Source organism: Cygnus atratus, chromosome 2, assembly GCF_013377495.2.
Source record: "Cygnus atratus isolate AKBS03 ecotype Queensland, Australia chromosome 2, CAtr_DNAZoo_HiC_assembly, whole genome shotgun sequence".
In the NCBI taxonomy this organism is placed as follows: domain Eukaryota; kingdom Metazoa; phylum Chordata; class Aves; order Anseriformes; family Anatidae; genus Cygnus; species Cygnus atratus.
Window position 1 is genome coordinate 21,357,758 of NC_066363.1, and position 20,536 is coordinate 21,378,293.

At 36.9% G+C, this 20,536-nt stretch overlaps 1 protein-coding gene across 1 annotated transcript in view; it reads right to left on the minus strand.

Annotated features, from left to right (window-relative positions):
• LOC118247516 (macrophage mannose receptor 1-like) overlaps positions 1-20,536 on the minus strand; it is a 76,237-nt gene continuing 55,701 nt past the window's right edge. Inside the window, exons 31-46 of the mRNA XM_050709353.1 lie at positions 19,997-20,141; positions 17,477-17,512; positions 17,213-17,376; positions 16,392-16,474; positions 15,382-15,482; positions 14,908-15,047; positions 13,414-13,528; positions 11,883-12,064; positions 11,011-11,113; positions 9,290-9,519; positions 7,731-7,896; positions 6,177-6,323; positions 4,850-4,966; positions 3,374-3,541; positions 1,580-1,609; positions 1-967 (exon numbers count right to left, since the gene is read on the minus strand). Coding sequence (XP_050565310.1) covers positions 726-967; positions 1,580-1,609; positions 3,374-3,541; positions 4,850-4,966; positions 6,177-6,323; positions 7,731-7,896; positions 9,290-9,519; positions 11,011-11,113; positions 11,883-12,064; positions 13,414-13,528; positions 14,908-15,047; positions 15,382-15,482; positions 16,392-16,474; positions 17,213-17,376; positions 17,477-17,512; positions 19,997-20,141 — 2,169 coding nt within the window. The 3' untranslated portion in view covers positions 1-725. The remainder of the gene's footprint in view (positions 968-1,579; positions 1,610-3,373; positions 3,542-4,849; positions 4,967-6,176; positions 6,324-7,730; positions 7,897-9,289; positions 9,520-11,010; positions 11,114-11,882; positions 12,065-13,413; positions 13,529-14,907; positions 15,048-15,381; positions 15,483-16,391; positions 16,475-17,212; positions 17,377-17,476; positions 17,513-19,996; positions 20,142-20,536) is intronic.

Genomic DNA, 20,536 nt, shown 5'->3' on the forward strand with positions numbered 1-20,536 from the left:
CATTAGCATGCTAATTCAACAGCACTGAAGTATTATTATGTAAGATATAGATCCTTTATTGATATAATGTAATATTTAATTGATGCAAAATATCCATTGTAAAAGAATATGACTAATCTAAATTGAAGCTCTGAAACTCCGTGAATGAAGGACAAAGATTTCATTTATAGTTACAATATTATGACAAGAAAGACAATATGGCAAGTTACAATATTATGGCAATTTTATTTGTGTAGAGTGCAATTAAGGTGCGATAATGGAGGAAAGCAATTCATGTAAATCTCTGGTTATTCCAAACACCATTTCATTTGAGTAGCAGTATGCACTCTCAAAAGGCAGGCTTCGGGGCTGAGTGGTGTCGAACACTCAATGTATATCTGTACTTGGTTCTGTATGTGATGGTGCCACAGATCTCTTAAAAAAACAAAAACAAACAAACAAAAAAAACCACTAGGTTATTGATCCATATCTTTTAACTCCAGGTTCACACTGGACCTTCTATTTGTCATGCTTGTTTAATTAGCGATTTTACACAGTACTCTGAGTCTTAGTCCTGAGAAAATGTCTTGAAAAGCATAGAGCAATAGCTCTTAATCCATACCAAAGGCATAATTGCTACTTTAGTTCATAATGTAAGCTGGTGTATGTAACATTTACTATGACTTCTTTTGTTCTGGCTAAATTATTTTTTAAGCTTGACCGTATAGCTTAGCTATGTAATCACATTAGATGACGCTGTGTTCATCTTTTTCTTTGTTGCTGGCAGGATCATTATCTTTGTCCCCTCCAGGTAGGTCACTGCTGTGCTCTAGCAGTGTGCTATATTGCCTCACTGCTCGTTGAGTCTCACTTTGGTTTTTGATCTTGAGTAAGAAATAAGCCATGAAGCCCATCGCTACTAAAATGATGAGGACCAGAGTAAGTATCCAAACAGTGCTCTGACCATGTTCTTTGTCTTTTTTGGCATCTGTAAATAAATACAAAGTTATTAGAAGTGTGTCTGTTATAGCGATAAATATGTAGACTACTGGACTCATTTTCCCCTTAGTTACTGTGGTGTTAATCAGGATCCCATGTTTATGAAGGAAGTGGAATATAACTTCAACATCCCCTGGCCTTCTTCAACTGCTCTCTTGGGGCAAGTATAGGAAGTTGAAAAAGAAGCTGAGGTCATTAAGTTGTAAATATGCTCACATGCTTTTTTAGGATAAGAACTGTATTAAATATCTATCATGGTGTCTCTGTGTCAGCCCCCTCACAGACATTAGTGTGTATAAGAAGGAGCAAAGAGAGGGTGATCAGTTTACTGAAGCATTTAGTTTTCTTGGGACGCTGTGCATGTCTTCTAGGTACTGCTAAGTCATTATGGTAATTAATTCAATGGCAACTAAGTAAATTAAACACATATAAATAAATATATAAAAGACAAATTATATATTTCATAAATTTTATATTTCATGAAATCATAATCTTATGAAATTATATAAACTCATAATTTCATAAATTCAGTGCATTAAAAAATACAAGTGTTTGTTTTCGTATCACTTTGAATTTATTGGGAAGGAAAAATAAAGCCTACCTTTCACATTTGCAGTTACTTTAAGAATAGCTGTCAAAGAGAAAGACAGATGTTTCATCAAAATTGCATTCCCATCCTGACAGTCCCATGTTCAGCAAAAGATCTGGTAACCTGCACACCAAGGTTACCTTAACATGTCTTCTAGAAACACATTTGCTAAATTAATGATGAAAATGTGTGATTGATCTCAACCTGATATTCAATGTAATGAAACTACAGTGTTTTGCATTTCAAAGCCTCCTTCTCGACTCTTTTATTAGTAACCAAATAATCTCCAAGCACCGATAGCTCCTGACTGCATCAGGCTGGTTCTCCTTTCCCCTCTGGCTGATAAATCTTGTCATTATTGGGTCTGCACGTCAGCAAATGGGAAACAACTCGATCAAATGCTAAGGCTATAGGACAATTTTCCTGTACAGCACTGGGTCTCCTTTGAGATTTTAATTCACCGTAATCCATTCGCATCTGTAATTATATTTATCAGCTCAAGCTTTCTTATGCAGTTTTTCCCAGCTGTGCAAAGAGGGTGCCGTCTGCAAGATATTTCCGCACAGGCTGGACAGCAGCCGGGTGCAAGCTGGCCGATGGCCTGAGTGTTTCAGCGCAGCAAGCAAAAGGAGCAGTGCAGCCACAGCAGAAGCACAGCACCACATTAAGCTCTGGCCTGTTCATGGGCTAGGAGGAAATACAATTGTTAAATTGTCCCTTGGGAGGATGCAGGGCTTGCTGTGTTGTTAAGGGTGCTTGTTCAGAAAGAATGTTCTGCTGGAGAGCCTGGTGTCAAGGGAATATTAAGGGAATACTGTCGGCACTTTGGCACGGCACTTAAGGGCCACTCCCAATCAAACCCCCAAAACGAATTGTGTGTAGATGTGTTTGTGCTTTCTGATATAACCAGTAACAAGGAATTACCTTCCTGTAGTGTCCTTCTTTCTAACTACCCAAAGAAAACTAGAAGTTGCCCTAAAAGAGGAATTTTCCATTTCAGAAAATGCTCTGCCACTACCAAAGCATGTGCAGCTGTTTGCCACACCAGCTGCAGCTTTGCTCTGCTAGGAGAAAGGACAGAACCTCAGAAATGTGCTGAAGCTTGGGGGTTGCGAAATAGGGCAGGAAATTGTACTTTTTAAAAAAAAATCTTTTTCAGAATTAACAGTTGAACTCAAAAATACCACATGGCTGCTTGGCTCACTATATTCTGATATTTCTACTTCCTGACCAAAGCAGATGGTGCTCAGTTACACAAAAACACAACATTAAAAAAATAAATGCTAACCAAAACACTTCAACTATTTTCAAAGGTCACTATACGTGCTCTGGATTCTGCTTCCGTTCTGTTATTATTTAAATGAAATTGCTTCATCCATCTCTTGCTGGAACAGCATGTAACAGTGCAGCGAGAGGAAGAAAAGCAAATAATTGATGCAACTCTTGTTCCATAGAACAGGAATTAATGTTAACAGGAAAATGTGTGTGCATGTTGGAAGGGAGCAAAACCACAAAGGAGCTTAAACATTTTCCGGAAAACATTGATAAGCTTTAGTTACTAATTGAATATTCATTACAGAATGTGAGAAAATCTGAAGTTATAAAGTAATAAAACATGAACAGTACATACAGCTCTATGTATTTGTAATATTTTTGGCTGAACGTTGAAACAAGTGTTAAGGAAAGTCTGTAAATAGAGCATTTTATTTGACGTAAATTGTGGGTCTTTTGTAGTAAAGATATTATGTTTTTACTACTGAAATAAAGCCATAACCATCAAGAGAAAATATTAAACAAGTCACTTACTCTTTGGTTTCTTACAAATAAACCCTTTTTCAGAAGAGCAAGGAATGGCAATCCAGTACCCAGAGGAGGCAGACAGTTGCACGCAGTAATCAAGCTGTTCCTCTGAGGGCTCTCCTTCACCCCAGTTGACAAAGTTAAAGGCACTGTTGTCTTGCCAAAGCAGCTGCCCTGGTGGTGCAAATGTTAGTAGCAATACTAATAGTTTCACATCAAAGATCTTCACTAATATTATTTTTCCTCTTCAAAAATCCCCTCTGTGGTTATTTTCTAATGCATTTCATTTCTCTTGATTCTCATCTTAAAAAACAATATAATTGCATTTCAGCTTTATGATTTGTGATTTGCTAATCATAACAGTTAATTTACATATCTCTATTTTTTTGTCTAGTGGACTAAATTTTCAAACAGAAAAGTGAATAAAGCTAGACTTTTTTTTTTTTTTTGGACCTTCTACATTCTTTTTTCAGCAGCACTCGCTGAAAATTAAGGAACTTTTATTGTAAAGCTTGAAATACTCTTATTTAAAATTAAAACATTTATTTTTAGCATAGCCTCTAAAAATATTGAATTAGCAATGAGTTAAACAGAATCTAAAAAAAAAAAAAAAAAGAAAGAAAGAAAGAAAAAATAAATCCTTTCTGAGTGATTGTGGGCTGAAACTAATGTTTTTTTGCAGTTACATGTTTTTTACTGAATGATTTGCCTGGTAGCCAGAAGCCTAATTTTCTCCATTCAGAGAAGTGTGATGGAGCTCCAGCCAGACACCCACAGCCCTTTCAATGGGTACTGCCTGGCCAGGAGAAGGTGAGGGCCGCTGGGACACATTCCCAACTGGACCACAGAGCAAGCAGGGTGGGCATTGCCTTCTCACAGACCAGGAGTGGAATACCCTTCCCCAGGGAGGGTTGAGGATAGAGGTTATGATCAGTGGATATGCATCAGGAACAGGTATTCTCTGTGAAGTCTTGGTTACATGGCAGCCAATTAGCAGCCATGTAAAATTGTCACAGATTACAGCACTTCCCAATCAGTGGAATTTAGAAATGAGGCCAATCATTGTCTCAATTACACATTGCACCCTACTTTCCCATAGAACAGTGTCTTTTGTGTTTTGCCTCTTGAGAGATATTCCCAACACCTATCCACACCTTTGCTACTAGACCAGATATACAATAAAAATATCGGAATGGAGGCAGTGCCCATGCTGGCAGGAAGGCACATCCCCTTTGGTGGACCCAGAGAATAGCCAAGATCCATAACTGAAGCCAAGCTGACTTCTTTTCTACAGCCTTTCACACCTATTGGATAAACCCACACACTTCCAAGACTTTTTAAATTAATATGCTATAAATCTATTTTTGTTTGGTTTTAACTACATTTTACCTTGAATTAGTTCCTCAAAAGCAGCAATACATCATATTTCTGTTCATTTCATGAATCCTATTTATGATTATATGTAGAAATTAAAATATTTACCATTTGCATTTCTGTATATTCCTATCCAAAAGCCACTTGTCTTGCTTGTGTATAAGTCTGCTTGTTCTGCTAGAAAGTTTGATTCAGCCAAGTCTTCTACAGAAGCCAAGATGCCACCTATCACACATAAGAAAACAAACAAAAGATGGTTGGAGGTACGCCCTGCTGTAGAAGTCAGCTAAAGTTTCAGCCTTTGACATAGGACAAGATTAATTATAAAAACTGCTTCCTGCTGGTAGGAGTAAGCAAGGATTTAAGCAGAGGCCAGAAAGAAGCATAGGGAACAGCACAGACTGTGAGTCTGTAATAAAAAACATGAAAACACAATAAGGATGGCAATTTTGAAACATCAGGGAAAAAAAAAAAAAAAAAAAAACCTTTTTCAAGTGTTTGGATAATATTTTTCATAGGTATTATGGATGGTTATTTATTTCTTCTTCATGGACTTGACATGTTATTATGTAGCAGGTAAAACTGCACAGCAAGCAAATTTGTAATTCAAACTAGGATTATTTTTTCTGAAAGTGTTTGCAAATTAAAAGTGGTGGAGGAAGAGGGCTAAGAGGATCTAATGAGATGTGAAACAAAAGGACACATTTCATTTGGACAGCATAATGTTTCCTTTTCTTTTTCACAGCCTTCTGAAGGCATAGATGAGGTACCTGGGTACCAGACAATTCAGCAGTGTCGGTGGAGGACAGACAAGGAGCAGTTCATGGTCTTGGCCAGGTCCAGACACCTCCAAGAGGAGGGAGGAAAGCATTTGCTCTCCCCTGGCTCTGCAGGCTGCCAGGGAGCCCATCGCTGGTAAAACGAGGACTCTCAGGCAGCACTTGCAATCCTCTTCAGATCATGCAGCCCAAGTTAAAAATAAGTGATTGCTATTATAACATTTACTTCTGCCCTTGCATAGGAAGAGATACAGAAAAGAGATGAGGCCAGAGAAGTTTACCCACTTTAAAATCTCACTAAAAGTAGAAATTTTGTGAATAAATTTATATGTTTGTGAACAAATATAACAGTGTTAGAACTAAGTACAGCTGGTAAGGAAAAAAAAAAAGAATCAAAAAAAAAGAAAAAAGAAAAAAAAAGAAAAGAAAATGGAAATCTAATCACCTTAATTTCAGTATAAGTGGAAAGCAAACAGCATCTATGGTGAAAAAGAGACATTGACATCTTTTTATATATGCATATATACATATGTGTGTACATACATATATACACATATGTGTAGATATTGCAGCAGTAGTTTTCAAGACTTTTTAAACATGATTTTCTTTTTTATGTCAAGATTGAAATTCCATCTTTGAGCAAAACTAATTATTACCTGACTGAATGCATTGAGTCACAGACTGAGCCCAGCTCATTTCATTGGCATTGAAATAATAGCAGTGGCTTCGAAAAGGAATCCAAGCTATGTGATCAGATTCAGGACATTTTCCAATATCCTGTGGGGGATCAGAAGGAAGTATACCTAAAAGAAATGAGATATTATGGATGCTTTCATTCAATAGGCATTGCAGTTCTTCAGATATGAAATCAAGTTTTTTTTTAAAAAAAAAAGCTTTCTTAAAACTACTTAAAATATTCTGAATTGCTAGAATTATCGGTGACTATGGGGAGACTGATAAGGAGAAGAACTGCTCAGTTGCAGCTGAGCAGTTCAATATGAGCCTGAACTCTTCAGTGTTACCAGTTAAATGAAACTTGAACAGTCCAAAGAATATATGGGTGTTCAGGATTCTTTTTGTTGTTGTTGTGTTTTTTTTTAATTTCAGTTATTTCTTATGACTGTCAACTTCATACAAATGAGATACAGTAAAAAGAAGAAAAACTAGAAAACTAGAAAACCCTCAAGAGTTTCAAATAACAATTTGATTTTTAATGAGTTACCACCCAAATCATAAATTACTATGGAAATTTCCAATCTAATATTCTCCTTGAGATAATTCTTACATAAAGTTTCTGAACAGTTTGACAATACATGGAATAATTGGAAGCTCATTTAATATTTGTGTAGTAGGTTCACATTTTCCCACAATCAATGACATTATGGGGTGAAACAGTGACATTATCAGTCAGTACATACATTTTAAAGTAAAATGAAAGTTGCAAATGAATGGAGATGAAGCTTGGAACATGTCCTGGAGAAGAAATTAAAGCTGAACTACACTAAAACAGCTCAACAGAATCTCTGAATTTCCATTAACTCTGTTACTAGAGCTAACAGCAGTTGATCTAGGACAAATGAATGACAAAAAGTTCCCATCCTAGAGCTTGCCTGTAGTGTTTTAATTTGTAGCATTCCTCTGTGAAGTCCATAGAAACACTATGAATTGAGAACTTTTGTTTCAGCCCATAACAGACTTTATTTTTCTAATACTGCCATACATGAACAGCACTCACCAGATTTCCTATTTCATCAATAACCAAACATAACTATTCCTCCTTTCCCCAGTTTTTAGAATACAATAACAGTGAAGCTGTTATTAAACACTGCTTACATGGAAGGAACAAAATTTATTTTATATTTCATGGGCTTTATTGGCTCTAATCCTTCCCACAAAATCTCTGTCAGCAAAAAGTTTCACGTTTTATACTCTAAAGTAGTAAAAAATTTAGTATTCTCACAATCTGTTTCCTGTCTGCCTGCAGCATTGAAATCCTACTGCAGTTATCACCCGAGTCCAATAAAATGGTAGGACCTCTGCCCGTGAATAACAACTTAAAAATAAAACACTCTTCATGCAAAATAAAGGTATTGACACTGCACAGGGTCATTATTCTGTAATATTTACTTAAAGACATGTACTTTAGTTGAAATAGATCCAGCAAGATTTCTTACTTAAAACTAAAAGTCATCATCCCTCAATCATCTTACCCTCAGACATTTTGCAGACAGGAAAATGTTTTTCATTGCAAGGTGCTGTTTTCCAGGTCCCATGGACATCTAGGTAGACACAGGCTATTTTCTCTTTTGGTTCTCTGTAGTGCCAATTAGAAAAATCAATTTTCCTTTTATTGGTCCATCTGTAATATCCATAACCCTAAAATTGAAACAGACTTTTTAATATATTTTTCTACACTGTAAACTCAGATAAGCTGATTTGTAAAATGCACATTCTTGCAGTGATATTAGAAGCTCAGTTTGTATTTCTGTGCTAGCCCTGTTAGAATATTAATCAAATCCTAATTTGATTAATATGTAAAAGCAATGTAACAGTACAACAGCAGAACACCACCCATGAAGGTGTTTTGAAAGCTAAATGGGGCTTCCCAGGTACTTCTGGTGCTCGGTCCCTTGCTGGGCAATGTTGTGAGGTAGAATCACTGTTGCAGAAGAGTCAGGTCACCACAAAGAACAACATGAGCACCAGGAACACAAAACCTGTAGAGAGCTCAGGGGAACTGGACCTCTGAAGCTGGCAGTCAAACAAGGACTCTAAGCTCAAGTACAGTTTGCAGGAGAAACATCCAGGAGTAAACCGCAGCAGTTCCTATGAGAACCTCAGAAAAGTGGAAGTTTCTTAGGAGCAAAAGAAAAACACAGGAACAGAAGCCTTAAGTGTCAAAAGGACAAGTACACAAGCTCCTACTGAGCTCAGCATAATCAGAGAAAGATCACTGCCCAAGGAACGGGAAGAAGCTCAGAGCCTCACTCTGCACCAGCAGGGCCAGCTCATTTATAGAATTCTGGTGAGATGATGTCTGGTGATCTAAACTTGATCACAATGGAATTTTGACTGCTTTATAAACCACATTTCTACAACTGTTGTATCAGCCAACTTTGATATTAAGTATACTTAAACACTAGTATTTGTTTTGGATAGACATCTCCTGTGGAGTTCTGCAAGTGGGAGGATCTATGTCAAGCATTTATTGCAAGGCCTCCATAGGGATGCTGTGTTTCAAACATGTTTTGCTATGTTATATATCAGCGTGGAAAAAAATTAGTAAAAAAAAAAAAAAAAAGCACTAGTAAAGAAAATCGTTACTGATGGAAGAACTAATTTTTAATATCAATGTAATTTACTTAGCTCAAAGATGCAATAAAAACATGATAGTACATAATGTAAGTACATTGGACAATTATATATTCATCGGAGAAGCTGAGACTCATTTTGGCACTCAGTCACAGAGCTGACAAGGCTAGTGCTCACTCAAATGTTGTGGTGAGCCTGGATCACAGGCTGGTCATCTAAAAGTTAACCAGGTAGTTTCACATAAGTGTCTAAGATTCCCACAGAGTTAGCAAAGATACCAGTGCTGTCTGAGGTTCCCATCCTTCTTCATTGCCTGGGATGGTGTTTCATGATTTTAAGATGGATAAAGTTAAATAGACCCCCAATCCTAGGTCCCTATTCACACTACAAATCTCCCTTCTGGTAGTAATCCAGCCATAGCATTTAACCACACCACCCTTCAATTTATTAAACTTACCACATTGCTTTTGAGCCCAATCCATAAGGGCCCTCCATATGGCACTGCCTGCAGCAGCAGGAATATATTACTGTAATAATCTAAAATGCTGGCAAGATCTGAAGATTTCTCCTTGCAGGCTTTTCTTGCTTCTTCCCAATTCATTTTAGAAGGAATGATCAAATAGCTGCTGTTACTATAATGGACGAAATCAAAATCCGGAGCAGTTGTGGAATGAAAGAGTTCCGGCTCTGCAGGAAAGAGATATAGATTTGAGAGGAAGAGGAGAAAACTTTTAAGTAATGGATTAATATTGTGTGGCAGCATAAACATGAAGTAAAATATTTTGTATTTAAAATGCAGGAGACACTTTAAAGGTAACTGAGAATTGTTTGTAACTATAATGTATATAGTGCATTCAGAGATTAGGGAGAAGCAGAGGAAGTGTTGTGCATGTTTGTAGACATACACTCTCACCAGATAAAATTATGTGAATACTCATCACACAGGAATTCTCCTCCTATCTCTAGGTTCCCTTCCTGCAGTGCAGATAAAAGCATGGTGCAGAATCTCCATTCCACTTGAGTTTCAAAATAGGATCAATTTTGTGATCAAATCAACAGGAACAAATTTCATTCTAAGTCTAAGACTCTACTTCTTCTTTTCAATGAAGAATAAAATTTAAAAAGAAATTATAATTCTGTCTTAAATGTGGAAGTAGAAGACAAAGACCTGGAACTGATGATGGGTACAGAAAAAGGACATACATGTTCATTTTGTGTTGAGAATGCCCTGGAAAGTGTTTTTGCTAGTGATGCCTTTGTGTAGCTTTCTGCACTTGCATGGGACAGAGCCTGAAGCATGTGGCCCAGATGTGCCTTCTTCCTGTATTTTCAGTTGCAGAACATGACTTGCTACCCAGCAGTTCCCATTTCTCTTCCCGCAGACTCTGCAGTGTAGCTATGTTCCAGATGTGTCTCCCACCCCGAGGATATGTGAAGAAAACTGGAACTTTTGCCCTTCTGATCCTTAGTCTTGTGATACAAAAGCATTGCTAGGGAGTGATGCAATAACCAGTTTAACTGACCTTAACACACACACACACACACACGCACACAATCTCTTCCCAAGGGAATATGTGTGAGGGAGGGTTCTTGGTGAGAGAGAAGGGCTGATGTCTGGAGGTGGGGGCAGCCTTTGCTGTATTGTAAAGCTAGCTGAGATACCTACGGTGGGTGTTACTGATGGACTTTTCTCCATGCTTTCTATTTACATTTGCAAAATCACCTTATTCAGACACATATATCTGGGTCTGTTGACTATCTCACAGATGGCTAAACTCCTTTTTATGTCAACAGATAGAAACAGGATTTTGAAGGCATAGGTCTTCTAACCTGTGTTAGATGAATCTCAGCCTTCAGGATGAGATGAATCCTGCCTCCAAAGTGTCTACTTGTCATGTACAGGCACCAGATCTAAATGCAGATCTCTGACATGTAGGTGTATTCAGACTCTGTGAATGCTGGTAGGTATGTTGGTAGGGGAGCGGCCACAAAGCACAAACATTTCTGTAATCCTTATCCTAGAGAAGGTTTCATATCTGGAATTCTTGAGCTGGGAAAGAAGCCCTGCTTCCTTCACCCCAATTGCTACAGACACAGATAGGCAGTTGTAACTGAGGACTTGTACGCTCACATTGTTCAGTAAGTCTTCCAAAAAAGAAGGTGAAAAATAAAACTTACTGCTGTCCATCTGGCAAACATAACTTTTTTTATGCTGACAGTCAGTGTTTTCCCAGCGCCTTGCTTCATTTACAGATCTTTTCGTCATGGCAATACAGTCAGTCTAGGGAAAAATTGAAAAAGAAAGTTATAGCTGATAAAGTACAAAATGTCTGGCAAATTAACGGAGGAAGTTCTGAGGAGGCAAAGTTAATAGCTTTCTTCTCTGATTTTTTTTTTTGGCTTTTGTTTTACTCTATCATTTATTGGAAAAGAAATGTATCATGGTTTACATCTTAAGCCAATGTATTTTCCCTGGCAGATTGCTGTAAGAACTTTTGTCACATTATTAGAATTTCTTGAAGTGCACCAAAGCTATTTTTGCTATATAGCTTATGGTAATCCGTACTTAACTTGTTGAACTTTCATTTGGATTCATGCTGTCAAGGAGAAGTAATAAAATGAAATAAGAAACCCAGTGCATTTAGTAGAATTTGTATTTTCAGTTAACATATTATAGATATTGATATATTAATATAACGTATTTAATATTAAGTTAATATATTTTATATTAATAGAATGTTTTCATTTAAATCTCCTAAATCTAATAATTCTAGATAATTCTAACAGTAATTATAGTACAGTATTCTTTTTCTGCAGTTCTAAACTTCTGCAAAGGAATGAAAATAACTTCATGTTCTTAACAGGCCAATTAATCACTGAGTACATCTTTAAAGACTTGACATCTGAAATATTATTCAGTTTTTTTCCACTTAAAGACATTAAAGTATAGAGGTCCTAGCTGAGAGAGAATTCAGAATTCAGGCCAGTTACACTAAGTTAGAGGATATTATCTAAGTTATGCACTTGCTGATTTTTTTGTTTCTGTTTACCTGTATTGTAGTATACCTCCTGTTAACTTCAATGTATTCATCCCTAAAAGGGAATTGTCTTGCCCAATGTGAATAGTCAAAAGAGCTTCCATCTGTACACAGATAACTACCCTCATTATTAATATCATTTAATCCAATCCAAGTTTCACTGAAGACATCCTTTAGATTCAAGGTGAGGAAGGCTAAAACAAAATATATTTTAAAATGGGTAATTTAACAGAAGCATCTTCATTCTATTAAAAATATGAAAGGGATAGTTTTTAAGATAAAAACGCTACTCACAGTGTTCTTGGAAATATTATAGAAATTAAAGTTAGAAGGGACTTCAAAGGATTAATCAATTCCTAAAGGTAGCATAAATAGTCCATATGTCATTTCTGATGGATGTTTGTTTACTGTCAAACCTCAATTTCTGGGGGCATTTCAAGCCATTGCTATTTATCCTACCTTCCAAGACCATAGTGAACAGATCATTCTGCTCTTTCTGCCCTATGGTTTTGCCAAGAGATGAGAAGTGCCATAATAGCTCACTCCAGTCTGCTCTCTGGATCAAGCAGTTCTGGGTCTTCCTTCACAGAAGCTATTTAGATATGGAGTCTATTTTGACTACATCATTAGATGGGCCAAAAACTCATTTAGTGGCCGCAAAGAATGAGTTTTATAGGAAAGGAAAGGTGCTGGGGAAGGTCAGAGGGATTCAGGAGAGGGACAGGTGAGGAGGAAACAAAGAAGACACTAAGATTTTAAATCGATGTGAATAGTAGGTTTCTCCTGCTGTTGCCCCCTTCTCCCTCTATCCCCTAACAATAATGGCTTGTGTTCAGCTTGCAGCTCAGCTCCAGATCTTTTTCTGGTTACTCATATCTATTTTTGATAGAAATGATTATTGCTGTGTTGGTGTAGAAGTTTGCACTTAACCTTATTCAATTACACCTTTTTTTTCCCCCTAAAAAAATAAAAATAAAAATCCCAGATTTTTCAAGAACATTTCAAATTCTAACCCTGACCTCCATCATGTCACTATGCTACCTGCAAATGTGACATACAGGTTGCTGGTTGAAGTGATTACAGCAGCCAAGACAGAGCTTTTTGAAATATCATTCTCTGTATCCTTATTCTGATGAACTACTCATGACTATTGCATGGTTTGCTGTAGATACCCCTGAGCATGAGAAAACATTGAAGATAAGAAAGATGGGGGGGGGGAGGGGTTATCTTGCAATGGAATCACGAGTATTCATCTTTATCATCACTATGTGATTTATTTTACAATTATTTCCCCAGGACCAGCATTGCTACGAGGTTCTGTGCACCGTCATCAGTATATACAGGACCTGAATGTTGTGATCCAGTGCAAAATAAGTAGTTGAGATATGTCACTTCAGAGTGCTCATATATCTAAGTTGTTAACCTCTAGAAGGGACTATATTTGGTCACGGCAGCCACTGTTACAATCTTAGCTAATAATTATGATGTTTTTAGTGACATTTACTGTCATCATACCTAGCACCAAAAGGTTGGGATTTCATACCTTGCACTTGATCATTGTGAATAGAGGCCAAATTTCCCCCTAATTCTATACAAGCGCTTCTTGCAGACTGCCAAGTCAGTCTCTCTTCTTCTCTGGATCCAAATATTTTATAACACTGTAGGGAGAATAAAGGATTAGGCAAAATTTCAGGTGTCAAAGCGAATTAAATTTGATTTGATTAATTCAGTTCCAGTCCCTGCATGCAAAGAGCAGCAATTTGTGGAGCTGCTGAAATACCAATCCATTCAGCCAGCAAGAAGTTGACAGAGCTAATCACAGCATTGTACATGCAGAGCTCACAACCTCCCAAAGCTACTGAAACATTCAGCAGATAATCAAGATAGAGATTTTGGGTCACATTGCTGAAAAGTAAAGTTTTTGAAGGACAAACTGTTTCTGGATTGAGACTGTTACTTGGGACAGATAACTCTCTGATCGAGTTCTTTCAGTTATATGCCACAGACATTACTAAACCCTGTGCTTAAGTTAGCATTCAACATAAATGAAGCAGCATTGAGAACTGCTGTTTTGTACAGTATATTAGTATCACATAGTGTTTTTTTTTATTAATACTGGTGTAAAAATTGTTTCCATAGCTGTGTATGTTCTGAGGGACATATTTTTAACTGACGTATGCTGCTTCTACATTTTTCTTTTCCTCCTTTGAAAGGAAAAAAAAAATCATTTTCCTATTGATTGCATTGTGGGAGTGATTTTTAGTTTTGTTTTATTGTTTGTTTTGTTTTTCTAGTGTCTATGTGTCCAGGTGTACTTATGCCTGACTTATTGAAAAACAGTGTTTGCTCGTTTATTACTTTTAATTTAACATTTATTGCTGCTTGTGTTACTCAAGATGAAATGCTGTGGTAACTGATTATGTATGACAATTCTGTTCATATTTTCAGCTTGTTCATATTTTCAACCCAGATAAAGGGGGTTACAATTATACATTGGGATAATGGAACAGTAATTCTGTACAGTACATCTAAAATAAACAGGAGAAAAATATAGAAACTGTGAAAGTTTATGGGTTGCCCAGGGAGGTGATGGAGTCACCATTCTTGGGGGTGTTCAAGGAAAGGTTGGATGTGGCGCTTAGGGACACAGTTTAGTAGGTGACATTGGTGGTAGGGGGATGGTTGGACCAGATGATCTTGGAGATGTTTTCCAACATTAATAATTCTATGAAGTTAAAAATGTAGACACCTAAATATTTCATAGAAATGAGCAACTCCCACAATCCATTCCAGGAATAGATGCATTTCATAGACCTTCAAGATCATCTGGTCCAAATTATAACAAAACATTCATGTTCACTTTTTTGAGATTTACATACAGACTTAAAAACATGAAAATTCACTTTTAGAATACCACTTAAAAGGCTGGTGTATAAAATAAGAGCATTTATATAGTGAGATAAAAGAGATAAAAGGGATAATTATTTTCTCTACTTACAGCAAATCTGCTAAGAGCTACTGAGATTTGTTACTTCACCTTATTATGAAACAAAAGCCAAGTTTCAGGACATCCTCCCAAAGGTGGAAGTACAGTAGGAGCAAGTCCTGAGTAAGCTGAATTGTGCCTTTCACAAATGAAGGCATTTTTCAAAGCACAGTTTATATCCTTCCAAAAGCCTGTAAATAAACAAAATACAGAGAAACACTCTCAGAAATTCTTGTACCACCATTACAGAGGATAACTCAGACAATATTCATAAAGCACAAATGAAACCTTCCAGAGGCAGGTGAAACAGTTGCCATTAGCCCAAATACAATCCTTCCTCTGCAGTGTGTTTGTCAATAGTGAAAGCATGCTTTTAACCTCAATGTAATTGTTATGAAAAACTGTCCCTGCTGTTGAGCTACGTGGGGAGCCTCAGATTTAAATAAGTGGCAAACATATTAGCTTTTGATACCATTATCTCCTCAAGATGTTCAACCAAGTGTTTCATGTTGCTATTTTACTCACCAAAATCTTTTGACATTATCACACAATTTTCATCATTATTTGCAAAATTGGGTTCATTTGGAGCCCAGGCAACATAGTTCACTGGGGTCTTATCCAGCCAGCTGAAAGAAAAAAGGGCAGAGTGGTTGCAGGACAGATATCTCCAGCAGCCATTTAGAGATATGAGGTCTCTTTAGCAAATGGGCTAAGCAAGGTATCAATAGTGACTGTGACTAGAGGGCAAAGGCTCTAAAACTGAAAGGACAGTTCCACAGCAAATGCTACGGCCTCTCACCTATTTAGTATTATCACATTCAAGTTCCATCAGTGTCCCATTTTGTCAAAGGCTAGGTAAACAATGTCATACTCAACAGCTTCTTACAGTCTGGATGAGACTGTAACACCAGAGCTTGAATTTCTCTTTCATCCCAAAAAGGTGTCCTCCAGAAAGAAATCTATTTGTAGAAGGCTAAAACAGGTTCTCTGCCAGTAATTTCAGAAAGCTTTTGGGTGAGATTTTGCTCATGATTCAGGCTCATGTAATTTGGGATTTATTTATCAATAAGTGGAATTCATATGGTTAAATGCTTATGTCTAAACCTCTGGAGCTTTCTACATAGCCATTAGAGATCTAAATCAGAGTTAATCTCATCTTAAGGTTGATGTCTAAAGTGAACTAGGTGAACAGCATCCTAAACTTAGCTGCTTATCCTCACTACCTATGAAGGGTTGCTTGGGTCTTTAATTCAGATCTCTCAGTGTAAGACATCAAATGAAATGAATCTTACCCATGAAATACTATTGGTTTTGTTCACCCAGATTTAAAAACTAACTAAATAAATAAAATTCTTTGCTTAAATGTAGGAAAGCTTAGTACTTCTGATCTCAAACTTCTGAAATCTATCTAGAGGACAAATGCATAAGAATTATTAACTTGTAAGATGAAAGCTCACACAAATACCTCTGCAGAGTGACATGAAATTGCCATCATTGTTGTCTATTACTAGCTTTAGTGTTCTTCTTTTACTCACCTGAACTTATGATCAAAGCTGACAACTAAGCCAATGAAAAATGATTCCACTGCGTGAAATATTCCACTCTCTTTTGTGTTAATCTAAAACAAAAGCGATTTAATCACTAAACAGTTCCACAGTTGTGCTTTCCTTGTTTCTTTGTTTGCTTGCTCGTTTTTTACATGATTTGAGCCTCAGGCAAGAATGTTGTAGGTTCAGACCTGAACTGCAAGAAGGCTAAAGAGAAACAGATCCTGGAGGAAGGAACCCAATGGACAAGAAAGTAATAGTTACTGCGCTGTAGGCTACATGTCTTAGAAGAGAGAAGCAACCTGGCCCTGAGCTGCCTTTTGCTACTCCTTTAATATTCACATGCATTTTTTCTCTACTTACTAAAAGTTAGTTCTTGACAGGTCCTGAAAAAATATACCATTGTATAAATAAGTAATGTAGGACAGTAGCTCAGAATTTTAGCCTGTCTAAACAGCTAGACCATTCTCTTTATTTTTTAAGCTGCTCTTCAGTCAAAAGTCAGTATTGGTGGCGGCTGACCTTGTCCCTACAGGAAGGCTGCAGTATAGTCACACTGCCTATGAATTGCCTGAGCCTGTGGGGTGCAAATTACTGTTTTGTATTGGACGCTGAGAGGAAAAAAATATCCAAGGGACAAATCCATGACCAGTGCAATCTTATCAAACTGTTTACTTGTAAAACAGAGTGAAATTCATCGTGGGTTCAAAAGTGCCCACATTCATTATGCTGAACTAATAATTAGAACATAAATATAAATAAATAATTAATAGATGATATATGAAATGATTAATAGACTCAGTGCTTACATATTTCCATATAAATTGTCTTTTGCTTTCATTCTCAATGACAATAAGATCAGCAAAGTTCTTCTGGCAAATTCTCCGTGCTTGTTCCATAGGGACATGTTCTTTGCTGAAATAATACTGTTTATCCTCATGTATAATCCATCCATCATCAGTGGCTTGATATTCTGGAAGATAAAAAAGCATATACATTACATTCTCATCTGGTCTGTAAAAAGTCTAAAAGCTATACCATAAACCTTCCCTTGAAAGAGGAAAAAATCCTACCAAGCTTGTAGTTTGGTTCAGGTTTTAGCGGTGTACCTGTAAAATAAAACGTCATAATGAGCAATAGTCTAATAATAATAATAATAATAATAAATGATTATTTCATTAACAGAGAAAGAAAATAGAAATATGAATTATCTAATAAACTTTTCAAGATTTTAGGGCATATACCACCATATTAAATTAAATGATAATTTAGAAACATTTAGCTAGTGAAAAATACATATGTTTAATGTGTACATAGGTATCTCCAAAAGCACTATATTAAATAAGTCAGTATATGCAGAAAACCCTTTGTAGATGAGACTTACATCCATTTGAAAATTTATTTCATATTTTAAGCCTAGCATGCTATTGATATTTTTTTACAATCACGGAACAAGTACCAGACACCATAATCCATCTATTCAACTCTCAGGCTTACCTATTGAATAGTAAACTACTCAAAAGTACTGAAAGCATAATTTTCTTAACACCACACATCATTTCCAGTATCTAGATACATTCCTACTATCCTGATGGCTTCCCTTTTGCTTGGCAAATTTGTTTTTAAGAGAGTCCTGGAGAGAGCCAGGCAATGTATGGAGAGCCAGTAGATAGATACCAAATCCCACTTCCTGATTACAGTACAGACCAGGAGGCAGCAATGTAGCTGATGCTATACCCAGGGCTAGCTGTAGATCCTCAAAGGTAGCTCTGCTAGGATGCTAGTTTTTTTGTTTTTCTTCACAAACACCAGTAAATCTATTAGCTTTCTACTCATTCAGTTATTAGCCTTCCTCTTTTCTTTTGAGCTTTGATATAGAGGAACACATTATTAAAGAAAGAACAAGAACAGTTTACATGAGAGAGAAGCAAAAAAATAATAATAATAAAAAAATCTGTTGGAAATTTCTGAATATTTTCTCCTTAAGCAGATAGTGAAGAATAGTACTAGGATTATTCAAATGTATTCATAGTGAATTTATATTGTTAACCTAGTTTGGATTTTATTTTTTAATCCTAATTAACTCTAACTGTCCTTGCTTTTCAAAAAGGAAAAAAAAAAATCTTAGTTGAATATGTACCCGTGTTCTCATCTCAACAAAAAAATTTGTCTTCGTGAGTGTCATACCAACTAAGAGACTTTAATAGAATGGTCATAAATTGATTGATTTTTTGTTGCTGTTGTTCTTTGTTTTTAACTCCTTGAGAAGTTGAAAGCAGCTGGAGAATACTGGAAAGCATGAGGTTTCCAGGTGAACAGCATTGCTAAAGGTGACTGCCCCTGTTGGACCCAGCTCCAGTTGTGCTGACTTTTGCCTGCTGCCTTTTGCAATGCTGTGGAAGTGACCAACAGTGAATAATTTATGAAAAATATGCTCAGCGCAACTCCTTCTTTCAGGAGCTGTACGGTAAGACATTTAGTGAACAACGTTATGCATGGATCTCAAGGCACACCAGGTCAAACAATGGGATTAAGTGCTGAAAAATGAGAGAATTAACAGCTGAGCTTCTCCCCTCTCATGGGGATTATCATCTAATCTATACTCACAATAACAAGGTCTAATTTATGTATTTATTTATTTATTTTTAACTTCTGAAAGATCACCTAGGGTCAAGATAAACTGATCAGAGTCTCTCTGTCACACTTTCTGAACTCCCCCTGAGTAATCCCATCAAGAGCAGAAAGCCACATCTGTACGAAGCAGCATGCTCAGCATGCCAGAAAGGACTGCACAGAATGTGCTGCTCCAGGCTGGTGCACAGAAGTCAGGCGTTTGGTGGTGTATTTGCAAGACTAATCTACCCACAAGGGAACAGTAATTCTTCCTGTTTGCATAAGTAATTTTTTAATTACTCAATAAGTAATTTTTCACTGTTTAAGGATAGCTGCTTGTTGGCAGAAGTATGAGGTATACCCAGTTCTCTTTGTGCAGCTCCTTCTCCCTTACCCACACTATCATGCCTCCTACTCATTCCCTGTGTGAAGCCAGCTTTCTTTTAATTTCAGGGAGCTTTTAAGGTGGTTCTAGGAGTCCCTCAAGGCTACGCTACCTTCTGGTTTTGATCAGCTTTTCAGAGTTGCTTGTTCCTATAGCAACATCTCCCTCTGTTTGGCTCCCATTGTTAGTTTCACAACCGGAACCAAAGCTTTTCTAATCTTTTGTACAGGGAACTCTTAGTCCCTTCCATCTTTAGGTCTCCTGGGTAAGCCCAGAGCAGATAGAAATACAGGGAGGAGATAAAAGCAGAGAAATCCTTGCTAAAGAGATAAGTATCTTTGTCTTGCAAATTTATTCAACTTGCGGCAGGAAGAGATAAAGCAAGAGATAAAGTAAGAGGGATATCTTTAACTTCCTGCATCTGAGTACAATTGAAATAGCTCAGTTCATTCCTCTCCTTTTGTGTTGCATTCATTACTCAAATTTTCAAATGAAAAATTCCAAATATATTTCTTCCTTTCAATTGGTTGAAATCCATACAATTTGCTTTTGAACTTGTGCTTATCATTCCAATTAAATGGTGAACTAATCATACCTTTTTTTGTTTCACAAATCCAATTAAGTAAGTGTTCACAGTGCAAGTCATTCCAGCGCATTTGGGGTGATCTATTAAACATAACACAATGTTCAATTTCTTCATGGTTGTTGGGTTCATCTTTATCCCAGTTCTCATAAATTACCTGTGTGGGAAATACATCTCAATTACCATGCGTTTTGAACTGAGTGGAAGTGACTGTGTTTGTCATCATCACACAATTTCAGGGTCTCATCATCCCAAGCACCTCATTTATGGGATTGAAAGGAGTTCAGAGAGTTCTGAGAGGGCTGTGGAAGTCATGCCAATCAGCTCACTTTACCCCTTGCTCCCCAGAGAAGGTGAAAAAATTTCACTTTATAGAAAAGCATGTTTCTGATGGAGGAAAAATAGATAGATGGAGAGAGTCATGTTTATCTGGCTTCATAAGAGATGGCAAGCTGACTTCTCTGTACTGTCTGTCACACAGCACTTCCTAGTCCGGGGTGCAGCAAAGATCTAGGAGCTTGTGCTGTGGAAGATGGGGTATAACATGGCACC